The sequence below is a fragment of the Lupinus angustifolius genome, unplaced genomic scaffold (genome assembly GCF_001865875.1).
Source record: "Lupinus angustifolius cultivar Tanjil unplaced genomic scaffold, LupAngTanjil_v1.0 Scaffold_3_252, whole genome shotgun sequence".
Taxonomy (NCBI): Eukaryota; Viridiplantae; Streptophyta; class Magnoliopsida; order Fabales; family Fabaceae; genus Lupinus; species Lupinus angustifolius.
Window position 1 is genome coordinate 6,000 of NW_017717065.1, and position 17,510 is coordinate 23,509.

At 33.0% G+C, this 17,510-nt stretch overlaps 1 protein-coding gene across 1 annotated transcript; it reads right to left on the reverse strand.

The window, feature by feature from the left end:
- Positions 1 to 966: 966 nt before the first annotated feature.
- On the reverse strand, positions 967 to 3,800 carry LOC109337275 (protein RKD4-like). Its single transcript, XM_019574213.1, has 3 exons — positions 3,686 to 3,800; positions 2,898 to 3,393; positions 967 to 1,380 (listed from the first exon to the last, which is right to left on the reverse strand). Exons 1-3 carry the CDS (start codon positions 3,781 to 3,783, stop codon positions 1,228 to 1,230), a joined length of 747 nt encoding a protein of 248 aa, XP_019429758.1. The 5' UTR covers positions 3,784 to 3,800; the 3' UTR covers positions 967 to 1,227.
- Between the last annotated feature and the right edge of the window lie 13,710 nt (positions 3,801 to 17,510).

Consider the following 17,510-nt stretch of genomic DNA (forward strand, 5'->3'; position numbering starts at 1 on the left):
TTAGACACTTCTAGATTAAATCACCTGAAGGGCATCAAGGCCCACTAGCAATAGGCCCAGGCCTACCCCTTTGAAGTGGCTGATTGGATGTGACTACATGAAATCCACAACCCTTCCTTCTTCCTAAAGGAAGCTCACCCCTCTTTAATAACTAAGTAATGATATATTCACTTACCAAATACCGGTGCAAATCATTATATACCACTAATAAGGTGTTGGTCTAGTATTGTAAGGTTCTAATAATTTAATTCCTGAGAATGGCACTTGTTGGGAAAGACAGTCATGAACTCTGAAATGAATTAGTTCCTTACCAAAAAAGTAAGAAATATTACTAGTACAAAAAAGTGATTATACGCCATAAAAAAAATTACATGTCACCTATAACATGATATTATTTTGTGACACATTATTTTTGTTATGATATAAGAAAATATATTATTTTCCTTAACAAATATTAGGTCCCTCCACAGATTAAACCCAACTCCACTATTTCATTCACTCCCTAGCCACCTGTTCCCACCTTATACAGTATCATAATTTCTTTTAAGGTAATCACCCCAATAAGTCTAAGATCAACTCTTGCCTGGTTGGAACCCATATCATCTTTAACACTTATATCATTTTTCCATCCATACATGAGAACACTTACAAACCAACAATGAATGCTAGAAACTTGTTGATAATGCCCCATAACAAATTAAAACATTGAAGTTGTCAACACTATTCCTCTGCCAATCTTACAAGTTCCAAACCCATTTTACGAGTATTAAAGAATTTGCCATATTGGATTATGACAACTTGTTATCTAAGTATTGTTATTTCATAAAATCAGGACAATTTCTATTTAGAAAACGCTTTGGTAATAATTGGTTACATAAAGTTAGCATACCCAATAAAAGCACAGGTAATGAAAAATATATGCTATGTAACAACTGAAGAATAGAAAGAAGGAAACATCCATGAATGTTCCAAATTCTTAGTAACTTTTCATTGAAGGATTACTGAAAACTACAACTTATTGAGTAGATTAAAACTCTTTTCCTTACTTCTCCTATCTCATATTCACACAAATCTTATCAACAAACATGTCCTGCACCCAAAAGTTCCCTAATCTATAACAGGCTTGAGATACCTATCAACGAGTCATTATCTATAGTGTATGATTCTATGATCCATTGATGTTACAGTTAGATGCAAATTAAAAACAATGATCATGAAGGGTCAATATTAAAGGGCAAAACACCTTCTCTTCTTGTAATTAGCTTTAAAACAAGCTTGCCTAAGTTTCTTGGTCTCTTTAGTCAATTCCAAATGAGGTAGTTTCTCCAACATCTCTCTATGTTGTTCCAACATAGCAATCTCCTCGGACAAACCCATTTCCTGCACCACCGACATGGTAATATGTCAATAACACAGTGAACCATAAAAATGAGTAATCATATGCCCCTTATAAAATCAATCAAAAAAATCCTCACACATAAAGTTATGTGTCATATTTAGACCAACAATTAATAGATAAAATACAATCTGCATGTGATATGTATATGTGTAAGAATCTGTGGTCCATTTTTGTAAGAGGTTATACCATTTTCATAAAAGATTGTACCCACAAAGTCAACATGGAAGTCTTAAGTTTATTTATTAAGAAAAGTGCAAACTATGATAAAGTCTAAAATCTTACAATGCAGATTGCCAAGTATAAAAACAAATCAAGCTTTGACTAAAGTCACAAAATATAAAGAAAGTGACTAATATTACTAACTTTAAGTTGTTGAAAGTGTGGTGAGTGGGGTCACTTTCCCAACCTAAGAGTTATTTTTTTAAGTTGAATTTGGTTCTAGATTTGAAGTTAATTTGACCCTAAATATCAATTAAGACAACATTTGAAATCGAACCTGACCCTCAATCAGATTAAATATAATATATAGATATTTTAGATAAAGTCTTCTTAATATTTTACTTATATTATAAATATGTAAATTAACATATGAAATGATATTTGTATATATTGTTAATCATATACGTATGATGAAAAAAAATTAAGTAAATTGCACTCAAATCCCCCGAGTTTTAGTGAAATAACATAAATTATCCCTCCATTTTATACATCTACGAAAAAACTCATAGTTTATATACGTACATTATACTGAATACTTCTGCATGAGAAACAAATATAATATTTCAAATAAAAATGATGGAAAGTGTAATTAAGTTAAACAAAATACTTTAACAGATCCAAATATTATGCAAGTCAATACATTTTCATTATTTTTGGTACAACATGCCTCAATAAGTCTAAGGAGAAATTGTTTAAATCAACCTTATACTATATTGTAATAAACAAAAAATAATGAAATGTATTGATATGTATACTAATTGGACTTGCTTCAACAATAAATCATATTTTATTTAACTTAAATACAATTATTACTTTTTTGTTTAAAATATCACACGTATTTCTTATGCAGATATTGTGAGTATAATATATGCATATAAAGTAGAGGTTTTTTATGGGTGTAAAAATGGAAGAATGATTTATGTAATTTGAGTAAAATTCAGGGGTGTTAGTGTAATTTACTCAAAAAATAGATAATCAATTATATCAATTATACTTTCAATTAAAAAAAATCATTACTCTATAAACAATTGAATAGAGACACATAGATAAGTGAGTAACCATGTGAGAGGTCTGGTAGTGTCATAATTGCCCCTTAACCACTCTAAATATTGTTTCATTTTAATTTTTAAATCTGAATCCCAACCTAATTCTATTTTAACCCATGATTATATCAAAATGGGTGAGCAAGTAGGATTAGGTGGTGCTCATCCTCCGGTAAGTAGTGGTGAGGCAATGAAACAACTAAACAAATGAAATGAATGTAGTGAAATTAACATACTTTAACATTGCTTATGAGTAACTCCAAACTCTTCAATTTCCTGTGTGGCCACCTCATGATGTTGAGCTCCCTACACCTTCTCTTCAGAAATGTCAAACCCACATTCATTTCCTTTGCTGCTTCACTTATTGGAACACCAAAATGCTTCTTTATCTCATCAAATTCCAAAGCACTAGACCTCTTCTTGATGTTGCTGCTATTAGTATTAGGCAATAACAACACCCCTTCATTGTTCTTCTCCTCTTCTTTCTTCACACAAGTCATCAAAGCTAAATCACCAAAACCCTTAGGTGGTAGTGGCTGTGGCACAACCATGTGCATTGGTTTTGGTTCAACCCCAAAGTTTTCATCTTTTGGTAGAAGGTCAAAGTCTTCTTCAAAGTTTAGATTTTCAAGTTCCGGTAACCCATTGAAGAAAAGTTGATTACTTTGGTGTGAGAAATGAGGTACACAACCGAAGTCAAAAAAATCATCCCATGGTGAAAAATCCATTACTCTGCAAACCCAAAAAGAAAATATTAATTATAAAAAAACAGAATAACAGGAATAAAAGAAAACAGTTACACGAGACAAGAGAAGAAAAGACCATATCAACCTCGAAAGTTGCAAAAAGAATGTACTTTGAAAATCATTATAGGACAACCCCATGTGGGTCATTTCAGAAATCACTTGTCATTGTAACATTAAGGAATCAAAAACTACAAAGAAAGTTGAAACATTGAACTAAAAGGAACAAAATAGTAACATTATTATAGGTGAAAATGAAATTAGTTAAGTGTCATTCTTACCTGTCTGATTCTGTTAGTTGAGGAGAGGAAAACCAATTGGGGCTTTGAGGAACTTCATTGTTTGGAAAATTAGGAGAGTACTGAAAGTGAAACTCCATGTTAATTCGAAAATGAGAATGATGAAATGATGAGTATGATAAATTGGGGATGTAGTATCAAGAGTTAAAACTTAAAAGGAGGAAATGAAATAAATAACTTTAACTGTGACGGTGAAATTGAGATATAAAGAGGATTTAATGCCGAAAAAATGTTATAATAATAGTTTATGTGTTATTAATGTATAATTATTATTTTAAATATAAATAATACACAAAAATGTTGAGTAATAGATAGTATAATGATTGTATACCAGGTTTTATATTTATAATACTTAGATATTATAATCTGTTTAATGTGAAAATTTAATTCAATCATTCCATATTTTTATATTTTTCTAATATTATCCTTATTTATTCTTCTTTATTTTATTTCACCATTTGTTTCTTTAATGTCTGCACAGATTTAAATAGAGATAGTATTATTAAATTATATCAAATTTTTATGACGAAAAATATGTGTACACACAATGTATAAGTTTTATACATTATTATTGTATCATCTATCATACAGATTTAATTATTATTAACTCTTCAAAAAATATAAATGAACAATGAATAATGTAATAATTATATATAAATTTTATATTTAATAATATACATAAATGAAATATAAAGCTAAGGTAAAGGGGTGTATTATAGGATTCGGATTGAGAAGGAGTGAGTTACTAAAATTTAACATTGAATTGTGGAGCCATTGAATTGCAATTATAGAAGGTGGCTACCTGCTGCATCATAATCATATGTATTTTGCATTAACACGCGTATTAGTTTGTAGAATATGGATGAAATTCATTCACGCGTAGGTAAATGGTACTGATACATATGCATATTCCCACTTCCTTCCTGCAAGTACAACTTCAAATTTCATTATCTATAAATAGATTTACTAATTCAACAAACACAACACTTTAGCGAAAACAATAATAGTCCCAAAATTAAAAACGCGGAATGTACAAGCACAACTGCATAATCCAACCAAATTTCAATGTATAAATTCCATCATTTCCATCTATGTCTGTTTATAAGTAGTACTAGATTTTAACCTTGGCAACTTGCAAGCATGAGTTGAGTTGTTATTCTTCATTTGTCTTATAAAAAATATTTTTTTGGGTACATATATGAAACATATTACCAACAGGTGTCGGTGCATGTTTGATTCCCTTTAAGCATGGTCTCAGGTTTGAGTCTTGTTGATAAAAAAATATCCGCTGGGAGAGTTAGCCTCACATACTTATGGATGTTCTCGGCTTGAACAAGACTACCTCTAGTGTAAGGATACATGTGGGAAACAAAAAAAAATATGAAACATATTATTAAGACTGACAAATCTAATGTGCATTATATTAAATTTACTATATTCTTATAAACCTGTTGTTTCTAATCATTGCAGGCTAACTCAGCATAAGCAGAAACACCATGGTTGCAACATGGCTCGACAAAGTGCACATCGGCATTGGAACAAATTGCAGCAGAATATCTTGATGCAACAGAATGCAGAGTGGACTCTAATGCATATATACCAAGTTTGCAGCCTCAAGGAACAAAGGTCTATTAGCAATAGATTGATGTTGTCTCAACCAAATATCAATCAAGTCCTAGACCATCTCGGTCTCATGGATGTTGATATTAATAAGGACAAGCATGGCAATAACAATGCAGGAAGGATAATTTGGGTTAATCTCATAAGGCTGATGATCTATTAAAGGGCCATTTAAGTTGTATTATCAAAAGAGTAGTTTATTATGCATTGTTAGGTAGTATCATTCTATTAGTGGCAAACTTGTTAAGGGTTAGTTAGGCTTAGTTACCCTTTCTTTTTAGTTTGCTTTGTTTCTGTTAGTGTGATATATATATATATATATATATAGCTTTGGTTAAGCTATTGATTGTAAGAAATAATAATGATTCAGTAATAAGAAACAAAGAAGTGTTTTTCTTTTCTTGCTTGTGTTCTTTTTCTTCATCTTCAAAGTCTTGAAGCTTCGTTTGCTATCCATGGAAATTACTTTTCTAAGATGGTATCAGAGCATCTTCTGATGCTCTGCTACGCATACTTTTTAAAACCTTCTGCTATTTTACTCCTTCCTTCTTCTTCTTCTTAAAATCATAGCAACCTCGATTAGTATCCTAAACCCCATCAATGATCCGTCCAGCCTCTATTATATGCACCCCAGTGAGAATCTTGCATCTGTTTTAGTTACACCCCATTTTTCAGGTACCAATTACCATTCTTGGTCAAGGGAAATGATGATGGCGCTGAAGTATAAGAATAAACTTCAACTCATAGATGGAACTCTTCCAAAATCAAGCATAGATGATCCTTCTTTTGGATATTGGGATAGATGCAATACTCTTGTCCTTTCATGGATCAACCACTCATTGGACAAATCTATTCTTCACAGTGTTCTCTGGATGGATTCAGCGTTTGAAGTATGAGAAGACTTGAAAGAAAGATACTATCAAGGGGATGTGTTTAGGATTTATGATATTCAGGAAGAAATACATGGTGCAAGACATGGAAACAGATCTATAAATGCCTATCATACACAACTGAAAAGCTTATGGCAAGAACTGGAAAATTTTAGACTTATACCATCATGCTCTTGCCCAACTCAGTGTGATTCTAAGCTTGTTAGTCTAGTTAGAACCTATAGAGAAGATGATTGCGTCATAAGATTCTTAAGGGGCTTAATGAGCAATACACTGCAGTAAGATCTCAGATCATGCTAATGGATCATTTGCCATCTTTAAATAAGGTTTTCTCACTTCTAATACAACAAGAAAGAAAATTGAGTTCTCCTATGCCATTGGAAGAGGCCAAGGTTGATCTTGATCAGAAATACAAATGATGCCACCAATAAAGGGAAGTTCAGAGGAAGAGGAATTACCCCCACTGGAAACAACAATACATGAAGAAGTAGTACCTATAATGGTGGCAGAGGAAGGGGATCTAATTTCAAACTTTGCTCTTTCTTCAATAAGAATGGACACATTGTGGATACTTGCTACAAGAAACATGATTTCCCTCCTAACTATAAAAAGAACAGCAATATCAATTTCATCAATAGTGAGGATGATGACCAAAGTGTCAAAGACAACTCAGGGAGTTTCACAGCTGACCAACACAAAGCAATTCTAGCTCTGCTTAAAGATCCTACCAATATGCAAGTAACTAACCAAATAACCAACATTGAATCATCACATTCAGGTAACCCTATAACCTTATTTTTCCCTACTAATGCAAAATATTGGGTTCTTGATACAGGAGCAACTGATCATGTTTGCTTCTCCTTATCAGAATTCCAATCCTTTAGAAAAATTGACCCTATAAATATTAGATTACCTAATGATAGTGAAGTGATGAGCAATGTTGCTGGAACTGTCATTTTCTCAAAGGACCTATCCCTTAGCAATGTGCTATACTTTCCTAAGTTCAGCTTTAACCTCATATCTGTATCCAAACTAACCACTACCCTTAATTGTAAGCTGACCTTCACCAACACCAAATGTGTGATGCAGGAGGATTCCACATTGAGGATGATTGGTGCAGCTGAGGCTAAAGGGGGCCTCTATATCATTGGTTCTAAAGACCTGATTTACCAATTCAATTATTGTGTTAATAATGTTAGGAATGATAAACATAACATTGATGATATTTGGCACAAAAGAATGGGACACCCCTCAAAATCAAAACTTGATGTGTTGAATAAGAAGTTTTCTTTCATTCAATCTAGAAATAGCCATAAACCTTGTGATATTTGTCACTATGCAAAACAAAGAAAACTTTCTTTTCAAAATAGCAATATTGAATCTGCCCAAGTTTTTTATCTTGTTCATATTGACATTTGGGGGCCTATTTCAATCCTATCAATACTTGGACACAAATATTTTCTAACTATTGTTGATGACAAATCAAGGCATACATAGGTATCTTTATGAAAACTAAGTCTGAAATACCATATCTTGTAAAATCTTTTTTCAACATGGTAGAAACACAATTCAGTTTGAAAATAAAGACTATAAGATCTGATAATGGCCTAGAATTTAAAATAAATTCCTTCTATGATTTAAGATGAGTCATTCATTAAATAAGTTGTGTTGAGACCCCTCAACAAAATGGAATTGTTGAGAGGAAACATCAACATATACTTGGAGCCACTAGAGCCATAATGTACCAATCTAGTTTGCCTAAGTGTTTTTGGAACTATGGTTTTGCACATGCAGTCTATTTAATTAATAGACAACCCTCTGTATATCTTGATAACCACTCTCCTTATGAGAATCTTTACAATCATGAACCTAATTTGCTAAATCTAAGAATTTTTGGATGTCTATGTTTTGTCTCTACTATCACTAACCATAGGAAAAAGTTAGATCCTAGAGCTAGAAAGTGTGTCTTTATAGGCTTTAAAACTGGAACAAAGGGTTACGTAATGTTTGATTGTATGAACAAAGAGATATTTGTTTCCAGGAATGTTAGTTTTTATGAAGATGTCTTTCCTTTTGCAAATGAAAATATTGCCACTAAAAATGATCATAACACTCCCTCTCCAATCTCTTCCTTCAATCTGAATGATCACTATGTAGATCACTGTCCTCCAAATCAAACCTGTGTTGAACCTTATATCCAAAGCAACACTAATCAGCATATAAATGATAATAATGATCAGGTTGTAGAGAATCTTGAAATTCATAACAATGATCAGGACATAGAAGAAAGCCAATCCCCTAGTATGAGTGTTAGAAGGTCAACTAGAGATAAAAATCCTCCTAGTTATTTGAGGGATTATCATTGCTCCCTAGGAGCATCCATTCCTTGTCAGGACAAACATAAGGTTAAATACCCTCCGTCTCAAGTCTTATCCTATGAAAGACTCTCACATCCTCATAAGAGATTTACCTTGGCAATCAGTTCTGATTCTGAACCTGAGACTTATGAGGATGCCATCAAGCACCAACATTGGGTTGATGCTATTAACAAGGAATTGAAAGCTCTTAAAAAAAATGAAACTTGGGTAATGACTGATCTCCCTCATGACAAAAAGGTTATAGGCTGCAAATGGATTTTTAAGATAAAGCATCATGCTGATGGTAGTATAGAAAGATATCAGGCTAGATTAGTAGCAAAGGGCTATACTCAAACTGCAGGAGTTGTTTATCTTGATACTTTTAGCCTTGTGGTTAAATTTACTACCATTAGAACTATCTTGGCCCTAGCCTCCATAAAGAATTGGCATCTACATCAATTGAATGTCAACACAACTTTATTGCATGGTGACTTGATTGAAAAGGTATATATGACACCTCCCCCTAGCCTTAAAGTTGCCAACAGATCCCTAGTTTGCATACTAGAGAAGTCTCTCTATGGCTTAAAGCAAGCAAGCAGACAATGGAATGCTAAACTCACCACTGTTCTTAGCAATTATGGTTATGTTCAATCTAGGGCTGATTATTCTCTCTTTACTAAAATTGCTACAAATAGCTATATTGTTATACTTGTGTATGTAGATGATCTTATTATTGCAGGAAATGACATCATTGAGATCCAAGTTGTTAAAGATTTGCTGGACAAAAGGTTTAGCATTAAAAATCTTGGAACTCTAAAATATTTTCTTTGTATGGAAGTGGCCAGAAACAAAAGTGGTATCAACCTATGCCAAAGAAAATATGCTCTTGATTTGCTTCAAGATGCAGGCCTCTTGGCTGCAAAGCCTAAGGCTAGTCCTATGAACAACAATGCAAAATTGCATAGCACATCAGGTAGTTTATGTTCTGATCCCACTTCTTACAGAAGAATGATGGGCAAATTGGTCTACCTTACTCATACTAGACCAAACATCTCATTTTGTGTTGGACATCTAAGCCAATTTTTGGCTTCTCCAACTATTGAACATTTTAAAGCAGGCCTAAGAATTCTGAAGTATGTAAAGGTATCTCCAGAAAAAGGCCTTCATTTTCCCTCACAGAATGCCATCACTTTAAAAGGACTCAGTGACTCTGATTGGGCTGCTTTTCTTGATAGGAGGAGGTCTGTTACAGGGTTTTTTTTCCTTGGAGATTCTTTGATCTCATGGAAAAGCAAGAAAGAGAAAATTGTCTCAATATCTTCTGCTGAAGCAGAATATAGAGCTCTAGCTCTAACCAGTTGTGAAGCTCAATTGCTTGTGTACTTGTTTGATGATTTACAACTTAAAAATGATGGTCTAGTTATGTTATACTGTGACAATCAATCAGCTTTACACATAGCTGCAAATCATGTATTTCATGAAAGGACAAAGCATATTGAAATGGATTGTCATTATATAAGGGACAAAATCATGAATGGTGTTATCCATCTTTTGCCAATTACAAGCAAGTTACAAGTTGCTGACATTTTTATAAAGGCCCAACCCCCTGTAATTTTCTCTAGCAATGTATCCAAGCTTAGATTGTGTAATATACACATTCCAGCTTGTGGAGATATTAAATTTACTATATTCTAATAAACATGTTGTTTCTAATCATTCCAGGCTAACTCAGCATAAGCATAAACACCATGGTTGCAACATGGCTCGACAAAGTGCACATCAACATTGGAACAAATTGCAGCAGAATATCTTGATCCAACAGAATGCAGAGTAGACTCTAATGCAGATATACCAAGTTTGTAGCCTCAAGGAACAAAGGTCTATGAGCAATAGATTGATGTTGTCTCAACCAAATATCAATCAAGTCCTAGACCATCTCAGTCTCATGGATGTTGATATTAATAAGGACAAGCATGGCAATACCAATGCAGGAAGGATTAATTTGGGTCAATCTCATAAGGCTGATCTATTAAAGGGTCATTTAAGTTGTATTACCAAAAGAGTAGTTTATTATGCATTGTTAGGTAATATCATTCTATTTCTGACAAGTTTGTTAAGGGCTTAGTTACCCTTTCTTTTTAGTGTGCTTTGTTTCTGTTAGTGTGATATATATATATATATATANTAATAAGAAACAAAGAAGTGTTTTTCTTTTCTTGCTTGTGTTCTTTTTCTTCATCTTCAAAGTCTTGAAGCTTCGTTTGCTATCCATGGAAATCACTTTTCTAAGACATTAAACATAAGTTGATGTAAAGCACACATTAAGGATTTAATTAATTTTTCTAATGTTCATAATTTATTTACATGTGATTCTCTTATGATCCATTCTTCCCATAGCTTAGTCACCTCTTAACATGGTTATATAAAGACATATTAGTTATAAAAATGATACTAACAAATAGTTGATGTAATGATATAAGGTCTTATTGAATTTTAAATAAGTTAAAATGTCAAAAAATAAATATTCTTATGGCAGACACTTATTTGAAGAAAAATCATACATCCTGAAAAAATTTAATTCTTTATCGATAGGGTAAAATGTTATCCTTAATTATAAAAATAAAGATCATCAAATTAATAAAGTTGCCCTAAAAAAGAATAGACCAACATAGAATAGAGATGTTTTAAAAAGAGGATGTCAATATGTATGTGAGGCTTCTCACATGTCTATGCAGCACATGCAAGTTCACATGAACTCCTCAATAAAGATACACTCATTTCAAGTTAATAAGCTCGAATATACTTACTCATTCATATTATAAGTATCACATCATATCTCAAAACAAACAATATTTTCTATTTAATTAAGAATAACATTCAAATTGTCTTTATTCCCCGCACTAATGATTATTATCATAACAAGAGAATGTGCTCTCCCACACATGGAAAGGGATTAGACTAATGACTATATTGTATTTAATGTAGGTGAACCAAAGAAGTCAACCTCAAAGATGTCTCTAACAAATCTTTTAATGTTGAAAGGTACAAAGAGTTAAGACCAATAGATACTAAACTTAATAGTTATAAATCCAAAACTAAAAATAACTTGAATGTGACTTACAAAGGTTGAATGTTCGAAATAGAACATAGTATTAGTTCTTCATTCTTCTTGTATTTACTTTTTAATCACTCAAATGTATTATTAGTCATCTTTTCGAGCAAACATTTAGTATTTGTCATAAAACTTAGAGTTAAACACATATGTATGGTGTCTAAAGATGTGAGATCTAAAAGGACTTGTTTAACGAGTCTGGAAAGCCTAAGTACCAATGAATATTTAACAAGTTTATAATGTTTTGGCCAAAACAACTCTTCAAATAATGACTATAAAGAGACTCAGTTAATAAAGAATACATATCTTTGTCTGGAGAGGTATTGTTAACTTGTTTGAGCATAGAGACTATGTTGAATATAATACTTGTGACTAGGAACCTGAACATAATAAGTTTAAAATAATACATAAATGTCTAAAGAGAATTTATTAACTTGTTAAAAAAATTAATCTAATTAGTTATAGTGAAATTTTGGTGTTGTCCAAGATTGCACTTAGCCCAAGTTTGGGTAAAGCCAAAATAATATTGTACTTATGATGTTTATCTTTCAAAACTACCTAAATTGATCACTCTTAAATATATCTAACAAAAGGGGTATTTTCAATCAAAAGGATAATATTTTCAATCCAAACATGTTTACCTTTTTGTTCTTACATTCATTTGTCTGTTTAAGTGGTCAGAAATTACAAAAAAAAATTAACTAACCACAATCAGATTATTACAATTCAACCTTTCTTCTTATATGTGTATCTAGTTTAATTGATTAGGCTCCGCAAAACATAAGGCTTAAACAACAAAACCCATGTCTAAATTAGCACTAAGCCTTTTTGGTTCAATTACATAAAGATAAATTGGATCATAGGTCCACCTGACAAATTACGTGCATTATAAAACGAACCCATGTGGATTTTGAGGCATCACTTGACCCAAAAATATTCTGAATTGGCCCGACCTAAACTCATATATGTAACCCAAAAAATGAAAAATTAGTTCTAAATATGGTGACTTATGTTTTTATGTAACATGTCACCAGTAAGAGATATATGATAAAACTAGGGGTGAGCAAGATCCGATCTGACTCGTTGATCTGTCTCAATCTGATGATTTGGGGATGAGTCTGATTCGTCTAAATAAATAAAAAATGACAGACCCGATTAAAAGGAATAAACTCGTCGTCAAAAAAGGACTAGTTCGGGTCTATGTCCAAGTCACTTGACCTGTCCCTTATAGTTATATATCAAGAATAATTGAATAAGTACCTATCAATACTCATTATGTTCAGTCCACATAACTCAAATACCTACAAGTCCACACATGAATTTGGATTGATAGAAAACCACTTAATTTTTTGTTTGTGTACTTTGTGTGAACTCCAATTTAAGTTTCATTTTCACTTAATAGCTAGTTATTGTATCTATTTTTGTGTGAACTTTTGAGTAATGGCATGTTGTTGTCATTTGACTCATTTCATTTCTCAAGTGTTTTTTATCGTTTACAAGAACACTTCAACTTATGTTGACATTTGACAAATTAAATTGTTCTGTAATTTTCAATGTCCTCTATAATTTTCAGTCACGTGACTATGATAGTCTTTAGTTTGAAGGATGCAATTTACAGTTTGTAGTTTATATACTGACGTATATGGGATGCAGGTTTTAGTTAAGTTTATATACAAATTGTGATTTTATAAAAAAAATCTATGTTTGTCATTTTGTCTTTTTCCAACCCGAACTTATCCCTATCTTGTCTCGTCTTATTTTGGACTCATCCCTCATGCATCTCATCCTAATTAAGTTCGGGTTCAAAAATTGACCTGATCAATATTTAGGGACAGGTGAGGGATACATTTAACCAGTCTCATAAAACATATTTATTTAGTAGGTTTAGTCAAAAGTTCAAAAAAATATTTTATAACCTTATAGTTAGTTCTTTTCTTCCCATTATCAAGTTGACAAGAAAAAGATACAAGAGTGCAATTGACTCTCAAATTACAGTAACAAAATCGTTTTGTATATATCTCTCATTTACATAAGTTTATGGTATAAAAACTACATGCTTTTTACACCATTTTTAAACTCATGGGTTTTTATTTTATTTTAGATACAACAAAAATGTGAGAGAGAAAAGGAAGATGTCTTTCTTTCTTCACACTCCAATAAAAATATAGAAAAAGATGTATGCGCTAACCGTATAAAAGTTTTGTATATTGTCATTGTATCATTCACCATTTATTTTCAATCATCATTAACTCATAAATAAAAGTAATATAAATGAATGATGGATGATATATTGTTTGTATATAAATATTTATATTGTTAGTGTATAGATACTACTAATAGGTTAACTACATAAACTAAAGGCCCTTGTAAGTAGGCCCATGTAATATGGTACCCCAATTACTATAATTAGCAAGATAGTTTGTTATTGTTAGTTCATTCAGTTACTTTCAGTTAGTTAGTTTCCCTCTTGACTTTGTATATTAGTTAGTGTTTTGCACCATTGCCATTCATTGAGTAAGATTCAGATAATTCATTCTTCTTCTACTTCTTTCATGTCTTACAAATCCAATATGGTATTAGAGCTCTCAACCTGAGAGCTCTACTGCGCCATTCTTCTTCATCGTCTTTTTTCCTCTCTTCCTTCGATCTTGGTCACCATAGCTAATTAATTATCTGAATTTCGTAATCCTAACCACCTTCAAAGAATCTTCAAGAAAACAATATGCAAGTCGGATTGATTCAAAGCAACTCAGAAATGGATGTGCATCAAAATCCCTTCTACCTTCATCCAGGAGAAAATCCAGGTTTCGCCTTGGTCTCTACGCCTATTGATGGAACCAACTACCACTCCTAGAGTAGGTCAACAAGAAGAGCTCTAATTTCAAAGAACAAGTACAAATTCGTTAATGGAGCCATTCAAGAACCAGATCCCTCTGATTCAACCTATGAAACCTGAGAAAATGCAACACTATGGTTGTTTTGTGGATAACAAGATCCTTATCGCCTCAGATTGCTCAAAGCACAGTGTACATAAATGAGACTCAAGATTTATGGGAAGACCTCAAAAAGAGTTTCTCCAAGGGACATCACTTTAGGACCTCCGACTTACTCCAAGAGATACACTCAATTAGACAAAGTGATAGAAGTGCTTATTCCTTCTTTACTGACCTAAAGGTCTTATGGGAGGAACTGGATGCACTCAGACCTTTGCCAGTTTGTATATGCAGAAATAAATGCACCTGCAACTCTTTAAAGAAAGTCAAGGATATTAGAGATACAGAATATGTTATCTATTTTTTGAAGAGCATGGATGATCGTTATAGCACAATCAAGACTCAAATTCTTTTAATGGAACCTCTGCCCAAGATAAACAAGGTTTATTCCTTGGTATCTTAGCAAGAAGGACAACTAAAATCAATGATCCAATTAGATCAGAAAAGCTTAGTAGCATCTGTGAATTCAAGACAGCCTTGGAGAGGAAATTCCAACATGAACAATGCATCTTATGAAAGAGCTAATCAAGGCAGCAGTAGCAGATTTGTTACAGAAGGAGGAGCCATGACTAATACCAACCAAGGAGCACCAAATAGAAGCATACTTGGTAGAGGTCAGGTTGGAGGGAAAAACAACAAGCTTTGTACTTTCTGTGGTAGAGATAATCACACAGTTGATACTTGTTATTACAAACATGGTTTTCCTCCCAACTTTAAATTCAGAGCTAGATCAGCAGGAGGAACTGTGAATACTTTGCTCAATGAAGCTGGGAAAGATGACAATGATATGATCAGGATTAATGATGCAGATGGTATTGTGGACTCAACTGGAAGAGAGTAAAAGGCTGAACTGACATTTGAACCAATGCATTGCATCAATCATGTTGGGAGTAGTGAAGAAAATGTGACTCAATCAGGTAACCTTTTTCCTCAACATTGTTAGATACTTGATACTAGAGCCACTGACCATGTCACGAACCATCTCACAAATTTCACCACCTATCATGATATTAAGCCTATCCTGATAAGATTTCCAAATGGTTCCTCTGTTCTTGCGAAACAGTCAGGAACTATCATTCTTTCTAATGCACTAACACTCAATGAAGTACTTTACATACCAGCTTTTAACTACAATTTGATTTCCATACACAAGCTCACTGCCTCTCTAAGATGCACCATTACTTTTGACAATAAATGTTGTGTCATCCAGGATATGATTACCTCGAGGATGATTGGATAGGCTAAAGTCTACAATCATCTACACATTCTCACAAAGGACACCAAACCAGATTGCAATTTTTCCCGTACTGTTAACAATACTTGTAATATAGATTCATTTGATCTTTGACATCTACGTTTAGGACATCCCTCACACAATGTATTGCAACACATATGCAAACTATTCCCATATGTGACCTTTAATCCAAATAAAGTTTGTGACTCATGCCATTTAGCCAAACAATCTAAACTGTCTTTTAAAAATGGTTCTTCTATTACTTCTCATCCATTTGAAATTGTGCATATGGACATATGGGGCCCTATTGGTGTCCCTTCCATCCATGATCATAGATATTTCTTGACCATAGTTGATGATTTTTCAAGGCATACTTGGTTATTCTTAATGCCAGCCAAGACTAATACAAGGACTCTTATTAAGAATTTTGTGAGATTGGTTCTGGTTCAGTTTGATAAACGGATTAAAATCATTAGGTCAGATAATGGAGTTGAATTTCTTATGCCCGATTTTTATGCTAACTCTGGAATTATGCATCAAACATCTTGTGTTGAGACACCACAACAGAATTTTGTTGTTGAAAGGAAGCATATGCACATCTTGAATGTGACCAGATCATTGCTTTTCCATTCTAATTTGCCAAAGGTATTTTGGAGTTATGCTGCTAGACATGCAATTTATTTGATAAACAGGTTGCTAGGTTGCCCACACCAGTTTTGGACCTAAAATCACCAGCAGAGGCTCTACATGGTGTTCAACCATCATTGGAAGCCTTAAAGGTTTTTGGGAGCTTATGCTATGCCACCACCCTTACACAACAGAGGACCAAGTTAGATCCTAGAGCTAGAAGATGCACCTTCCTTGGATACAAATCTGGAACCAAAGGCTACTTACTTCTGGACACGAAAACAATGCAGATTTTTGCTAGTAGAAATGTCCAATTCGATGAACACATCTTGCCTTTTTCCCAATCACCATCTCAGCCAAATCAATCTACACCTGACCCAGCCAACTCATTACCTTTCCTGCAATATGACCACCCTACTATATTAGTCCCTAACACAAATCACATTCTCGATCCAATATCATTACTTCCCCTTTATCCACAACAAACCAATACATTACCCACATGTGAAATCTCAAACCAACCAACAAGCTTGCAACCTATAGACTATCCAACACCTCTGACCAACTCACCTACAACCAACCTTAAGAGATCTCAGAGGCCACATATTCCACCTACATACCTCAAAGATTTCAACTGCAGCTAAGGGTGGAAACAGACCAGGCCAGGCCAGACTTTGCCTTAAACAGGCCGAGCCTATATAGCATATAGGAGCATGGGTCTGACCTGTTAGCCTGTTTAATTTTTTATTCAAAATCTAGGTCTGACCTGTTTAAAAGTCTGGCATGGCCTGTTAGCCTGTTTAAAGACCTATTATACTATATTATATTGAAATAGGTGATCATGTCTATATTTAAATAACTAATATGCATACTTGTAAATAGGTTTTTATAACTCTAACAATTAAATTATATTTTTGTATCATTTTTATATTAAAACTACATATATAATAACATTAATTATATATTAAAATTAT

Bases quoted from the DNA above. Each gene is read 5' to 3' on its own strand.
- LOC109337275 (XM_019574213.1), bottom strand. From the start codon at position 3,783: ATGGAGTTTCACTTTCAGTACTCTCCTAATTTTCCAAACAATGAAGTT. The intron at 3,394-3,685 runs GTAAGAATGACA...TTGGGTTTGCAG, and splicing joins CAACTAACAGAATCAGACAG to AGTAATGGATTTTTCACCAT. The intron at 1,381-2,897 runs GTATGTTAATTT...TCGGTGGTGCAG, and splicing joins TACTCATAAGCAATGTTAAA to GAAATGGGTTTGTCCGAGGA.